The sequence below is a fragment of the Psammomys obesus genome, unplaced genomic scaffold, assembly GCF_907164565.1.
Source record: "Psammomys obesus unplaced genomic scaffold, mPsaObe1.curated_primary_1811, whole genome shotgun sequence".
Lineage (NCBI taxonomy): Eukaryota > Metazoa > Chordata > Mammalia > Rodentia > Muridae > Psammomys > Psammomys obesus.
Genome location: NW_026586383.1, coordinates 12,083,844 through 12,091,193, shown reverse-complemented (window position 1 = coordinate 12,091,193; position 7,350 = coordinate 12,083,844). Strand labels below are relative to the sequence as shown.

At 37.1% G+C, this 7,350-nt stretch overlaps 1 protein-coding gene across 2 annotated transcripts in view; it reads right to left on the bottom strand.

Moving 5' to 3' along the window:
- Window positions 1-7,350, bottom strand: part of Sacm1l (SAC1 like phosphatidylinositide phosphatase) — a 52,562-nt gene that overhangs the window by 11,765 nt on the left and 33,447 nt on the right. For both annotated transcript variants that reach the window (XM_055601558.1, XM_055601559.1), the window contains 4 exons: window positions 6,760-6,846; window positions 6,230-6,298; window positions 3,448-3,527; window positions 1,526-1,624 (listed from right to left, as the gene is read on the bottom strand). In XM_055601558.1, the coding sequence (XP_055457533.1) occupies window positions 1,526-1,624; window positions 3,448-3,527; window positions 6,230-6,298; window positions 6,760-6,846 (335 nt within the window). The remainder of the gene's footprint in view (window positions 1-1,525; window positions 1,625-3,447; window positions 3,528-6,229; window positions 6,299-6,759; window positions 6,847-7,350) is intronic.

The window sequence follows — 7,350 nt, the reverse complement described above, 5'->3', positions numbered from 1 at the left end:
ACAAGGGTGTGAGTGCGCACAAGGGTGTGAGTGCGCACAAGGGTGTGCCCTTGTAAACATGCAGGTCGTCTACACTTATCACCTCAAAAGTCTCTACAAAGGCAAAAACAAAAGTTTAAGGATAACCATCAGGCCTCTAGATCATATGGCTAATTAGGGATGATCTGAGACACAGGACAAAGCTGAGAGGACATAATCCTTCTACTACCTTAAAAACCCCTGGAAAAAGATAATGTCTTGAGAGATCAACTCAATTTCTGTAGCAGACGCTTCAGCCTATCTGAGGAGAACAGCCAGCAATAACAACACAGGTTCTAGAGTGAATATTCTCCCTTACATTCTTTTTCTTGTTTTGTTTTGCTTTTTGAAACAACTTATCTGTATAGCCTGGCTGACCTGGACTGCCAATAGAGAAGAGGCTGGCCTCAAACCCATAGAGACCTGGCTGCCTCTGCCTCCAAGTGCTGGGATTAAAGGGGTGGCCATTACACTGTCCTCCACCCCTACTCTTCCATGACAGCAATTAATGGTGAACCCAAGGAGCTATACCTTGCACCAACAATGCCAAGCTCAGCCTGTCTCTTCTCTAGTAACCAACCACAATACAAGACTATCATCATTCTCTAGCTATGTTCATGAAAGAATGTCAGAGGGGGAAAAAATTAAAGTAAGTATAGCTGATAGCTATGTATATTAATATATTCTTAAAAAACAAACAAATGTTCAGAGAGATTCTAAACTGAAATTTAGAAGTACATTTGGTATACTGTATACCAAAGTAACAAAACTATCAAAATTTAAAAATTAAACAAAAAAGTACATGTGGCGTGCCAGGTTAGAACTGTCACAGAGCTGAAAGAAAATTATAGAATGGCGTTTAGATTGTTTTGGCTTTAAAATAAGTAAAACTGACATACGTACAAGGAACAATAAACCTGTAAACCAATACACTAAAACATGTGGCAAACATTAAAAAAAAAACAAAAAACACCAAAATGATGTAAAAATTCTTTGTTCCACTAATCCTAAAGATTGTTTTTTCTAGGCAAAATTTTAATACAAGTAAAATGACACACATGTATTCATCCAAAGTGAACCACTTGCAGGACATTCTTTCAGAGATATGGAAAGGACCCAGACACTCCACCTGATAGGAAGCATCTATTTACAGCTATGCTGTGACCTAACAGGCTACAGAGGACACTGGAAAATGTCATTACAGAGGCTCATAACAGACTGCTGTGATAAAATGACAGACCACTAAAAACAAAATAGTAATAAACCAACTGCAATTTATGTAATAATTTGGAAAACACTATGAACATTCCTGACATTGGCTCATTTGTAAGAATTCAGTTATTCTTCAACCAACAACTCTTCCAATACAAAAATTTAAAACAATTAAACAGCATCTGTAGGCACTGACAACCCAGTGAAACAGCTTCACAGTCAGCTAAAGACTGCATAATTAACTGACATATACAGCGCTCTCTGCCCTTTACTGTTTTAAAGGAATATGGCTTACCTTAATTCATCCTGCATTTCTGCTACCTGATCCAATAAAATGCTGAGTCGATCCCATCTCATATTTTTACACTCCTTATGGAAATCAAAGGCAATGTACCTACCAAAAAGCACATACACAAAAGCTGTGTATTTTCTTCTATTCTAACCCCCTATGAGATTTTTTTTATATCAGAGCATGCATCATGCTGAGGAATATAGAGCCTTTCTTCAATCTGGATTTACTACTACCACTAACACACACACACTCACAACCCCTCCTATGCTCATATCTGTGGTGGGGGGCAAATTAATTAAATTTGTAAGATCAATTTTATTTTCACGTTATTCTTGGGACCTGCAGATAAAAGTAGAGAAACACAGTAAATGCTAGTGAAGCGGATCCAATTAACAGTATTGAGGTGGATATTTCAAGAGGTACAATCCAACTGAATAATATATTTTCTATTTCTACATGCAAACAATGTGGTTTCTTTTTACCATTTTTCAGATCAATATGTTAAAAGTATTAAAACTCAGCTCAGAATATGTTGGATTAGGTTGGGTATCTGTTGTGTACTAGGGCTTGTAAGAAGTGCAAACAAGCTAGATAGTCCCTATAGTGTTAGCTACTGCCCAACCCAAGCCCCCCCATACACAAAAATTACCTTCCTTTACCATCATCTACACATTACATATGTGCAGAAAAAAAATGTGTTAATCTTTACAGTGACCTACTATTTATGAAGTACAAGTCTAAAGTTAGAAGACATGTAAATGCGAAGGTGTCCTACCATTTGTCACCTTCCTTTAGAAGGTGCCAAGCTCAGACAGTCAGTGGAGAAGACTGACTACATCAAGAATGGTGGATACCCCAAGTTACTCAGGGATCACCACAAGCAGGAAAACTGGAAGGATATTGTGCTCCCATCTGAAGAGTGAAAACGCAGACAACGCATCCACTGCTGTCTAACTACCTTGCTCTGTCCACACAGTGTGGGCTTCTAGCATATAAGAGACTCCACCACCTCAATGGTTCTCAAGAGAAAGGTAACCCCAGAAATTAGCACAAAATAAATGTGGGCCAATGACAGGAAACAAGAGGGCATCTTAAAAGGCAATTTCAATAAAAGTAGCACTATAATTTCAGTGTTCCGACCAGGACTATTAGCTGTAGCTTTCCGTTAAGCAGACCATCACATTGAGTCTCCAAAGATACTGCTACAGATGAGGTAACTACATAAGTTAAAGTGGTCCAGCTCATGCGGTGGTAAAGACCACGTCAAGTAAAAAACTGAAAGGAGGAGGCTGAAGCGGTAGTGCAGCAGTTAAGAGCATTGGATGCTATTCTGGAAGACCCAGGTTTGACTCCCAATATTCACATGGCATCTCACAACCAACTATAACTCCAATTCCATGGGATCCAGTGCTCTCTTCTGGTCTCAGTGGGCACTGTATGCATGTGAGGCAGACATACATCTAGGCAAAACACTCATACATATAAAACCTTAAAAATCTTTAAAAATAAAAATAAAAAACCCACACTCATGACCTAATAGGCCATTGCTTTGCAAAACCTTGGTGATGAGATTTTTTAACTAGGAACCAAACTCAAATTTGACTGTAAAATTACTCTGTAATATAAAGTATAGCAGAGAAAATTTCAAACCAACAGAAAGGAAAATTATGCTTTGATCTGGTACTGGAATGTAAACAGAGAAATAGAGATGGCTCAGCCATTTTGAGCACTTGCTGCTCTTCCAGAAAACCCACGTTCAGTGTCCATAGTGAGCTGCTTACATCCAGCCTCCTTAGGCACCCCACATGCTCACATATACACTTCTTTTTTAATGCAAGTTTAAATACAACAGCATACTTTTTGTATTCATATATGTAAGTACACATGTAACTTGACAGGATCTACAACAGTCACCAGTGAGATACCTGATCATCCCACTACCCAAGGATGACACCATTTTTGCAAATGTTTGCTCAAGTGGTTTCTCTGATCCCTTGTGGTTCACCTGTTTAAAAAAAAAAAAAATTAAAACAGTATGACTTTCTATTTAGATAGCGATTCCAGGAAACTCTAAGCTTTCATTTTGGCACAGAAATACTAAAAGGAAGAGGAAGTCATCTGAACCAACTTTGTAGGACATACGGAAAAGCAATCAAAGTTTACAGTAACCAATAAAATGTCTATCAAGAAAAAGCCACTTTCCAAGCTATACGGTATGTCTTCAGCATTCTGTCCTTTCCCCTCCATGCAGGGTGATGAATTTGTGGCAAACAACAGCAACTGACTACAGCTCCCTTCTTCAGACCAGAGCCAATGTACACAAAACTGTGCACACCTGAATTACCTCTGTGAACGAAGGTCAAAAACATCGGACTGACTGTAAAAGCTACAACTGTACTATGTTTAGCCAATGGATACCTGGGGCAAGAGCTTCTTTCTGGATAGAGACATAAAATAGACCACCTAAGGTCTAGACAAACCAAGTGATGCTCTTTAGAAAATAGGACATTCAAAAGTAGCAATGTATATGAAAGACTTCAGAAAGCTACTTCCATACTCAGGCAAGAAACATGTCCAGAAAAATCCCAATACTGAAAACATCACCACCCATTGTTCTTCGGCCTTGAAACAAGCCTGGCTAACTGGTAAGCGAATGGCTGTCTCAGGACGGAGCCAGTTTGCAAAGAGAAGACATGTTGTTGTTGTTGTTTTAAAAGATTGATTTATTTATTTATGTATACAGTGTCCTGCCTGCCTGCATGTACACCTGCATGCCAGAAGAGGGCAGCAGAGCTCATTACAGATGACTGTGAGCTACCATGTGGTTCCTGGGAATTGAACTCAGGACCTCTGGAAGAGGAGACAGGCTCTTAACTGCTGAGCCATCTCTCCAGCCCGACAGATTGTTCTTTTGTTTTACTTTGTTATTTTGTCTTTTCTCAATTCCTAGAATTCAATGAAATCTGCCAAAACATTAGCTGAACATACTAAAAAAAAGTCTTTAGTGAGCGCACATTATGAGAAAGATCTTTACAAAAGAATCTAGAAAGTCTCACAACAAATGGGTCACTATAATCTTTAACAATCAAAAAACTAAAACAACAAACAAAGCACAAGCAGCTCTAAAAAGAAAACTGACTCCAGTGTTACCACATTATAATTATCAAAGACATAATTTTTAAGGAAAATCAGTCATACAAACAGAAAAAAAATGGCTTATCCAACAGACCAGAATTTAAGAGATAAAACAGTGATAAGAGTAAATTTTATTACTGTAAATGTGTATATTAAAAACAAACAAACTAGTTGGATATGGTAGCAAAATACTTTTAATTCTAGCATTTGAGGCAGAAGTAGGCAGATTTTTCTGAGTTCAAGAAGGATGTGGGTTCAATTCTCAGCATCTACACAGTGGCTCACAACCATCTATAACTACAGTTATGGGGGATCTGATGATAGCTTCTGTCCTCTGTGGACACCAGGAACACACATGGAACACATAAATAAATACAGGTGACATTGACATACTTACACAAATGAAAATAAAAATAAGTAAATATTTAAAAATAAAAGAAGGAAAGAAGAAAAAGAAAGTTTCAAATCAGTAACTTAACTTCACACATTAAGGAGCTTAAAAATAAAAAAAAAAAAGGAAAACCAAAAAAGACAAAAAGCAATGTTGTAACCAAATAAACATTGATTAAGATCAGTAACAATGATAAGCTAAAAAGATCAATAGCAATGATAAGCTCAGCTACAATGAATAAGAAAAAAGAGGCAAGCTTCAAATTACTAAACCAATAATGGTAATAATGGTAATGAGGACACTGTGAATAACTTTTAGAGAAATAAACAAGAATTTTGAGAGGATACTATAGATACTCATATACCAAAAAAATGTGGTATATTAACTTAGAGTTAAACAAATTTCTAAAAAAGAAAACACACACAATCTCCTAAAACTGAGCTGTGTAGAGAAATAGAAAACTGAAGTAGAATGCTGGATACGGTGGCTCACACATGCAATCCGGCACTTGGGAGGCTGGGATGGAAGGAACACTAAGAGTTCAAAAGTAGCATGGGCTAACAGTGAGACCTTGCCCTGACCTCACCACCTTCTCCCTCCACAGAAGGGAAATCTAAACTGACTAGTAAGTAGGAAGGAGACTGCATCAGGGTTAAAGGAAAGCCTCAGACCAGGTGGCTTCACTATCAGTTTCACTAATCCAAAAGTTTCAGGATTTAATAAGGATTAGTACTGCTTTTCTTTAAACTCCTTCACTATGCTCTTTAACTCATTCATAATAACCAAAGAGTAGAAATAAACCAAATGTCTATCAATTATGAACAAGATGTCTTATATTCTTAAAATATTATTCAGTCTTTAAAAGTAATGTGATTCTGATAAACATGGGTGAATCTTTAAAATGTTATAATAAATGAAACAAGTAAAACACTGAGTAAAATACTGTATAATTCTACAAACATGAGGAACATAAAACAGACAAATTCAGAAGAAAGAGGGTAAAGTAAAACAGAAGCATGAGGAGCTAGGGGGAGATGGTAAAAGACAGACTGTTTACCAGGGTCAGAGTTTCTGTTTGGTCTAAGAAAAAGGTCATAGAAACGTTAATTTAAAAATTAATTTTCCTGTTAATTAAAAAGTTTTTGTTTTGTTGCCTGAACCCCCAAAGCATTCAAACCTACCAGATTAATTATGACCTGCTTTCCATAAATAATTACTTGTGAATCAAAATGCCTTTGAAAACCATCCATCTAAAAGAAGACAAAGGTATAAGTTTATTAGACTATATTATATGATTATTTACCATATTTTTAAAAATATCCCCTTAACTATCCCATTTCTATACTCAAGAGAATGTCAGGGTGAGGACCATGCTTTCTGGATGCTGGAAACACCATGAGGGAAGTAGTTATTACAGCCATTTTATGCTGCACTACAGTATCACACTATTTGAATTCTGAATGCAACTTAAGACAGACACAGCACATTCTATAAACTCCACTGATGTCTCCCAAGTGCCCATCTGTCATGCCGCTCACCGAGTCTCTGATCTAGTACTTGTAACATGTTATTTGAGGTAGTTTGTTCTACAGCCCAGGAAAAGGGACTTGAGGGTGCTAAATTCTGACTTGTGGGGAACAATGTTCTATACACAAATCAAAAAGGAACTTAGGTTCTATTTAACCAGTAAAAAGATCAGGAAGATACATACATGATTTGCTACTTTGTTGATCTGTGGCTGTGGTTTATACTTTAGATTTGGTCTTTGTGACCAGAAAACAGGTATTGATCCTCGAGTCTAAAGAAAAGAGGGAAATGTGAAAAGAAAGATACATGAACTAGTTTTCTCAACCCAATTATTGTAAGCAGTATAGATATTAACAACTTTGCAAAGAAAAACAAAACAATCTACCAGGTATAAAAGTCTATATGCACCCTCTTTAATTCTCTGTTTTGGTGGGTGTGGTGGCACACACCTTTAATCCAGCACTAGGAGGCAGAGGCAGGCAGATCTCTCTGCAGTGGAGGTCAGCCTGGTCTACACAGAGAATTCCAGGACATCCAGGACTACCTAGAGACCCTGCCTCAATACATACAGAATACATGGAGACAGGATATATACATAATACATACAGTCTGGTGTTCCAGGAAAATACCTAAAAAGCATGGTTTCATACATGGCACATGTATAATAGAAAGTTCCATATATTCCTTAAGTTCTAAAGCAAACAAATTTATCTACAGTAAAAGTTAACTCTATCTATCTATCTATCTATCTATCTATCTATCTATCTATCTATCT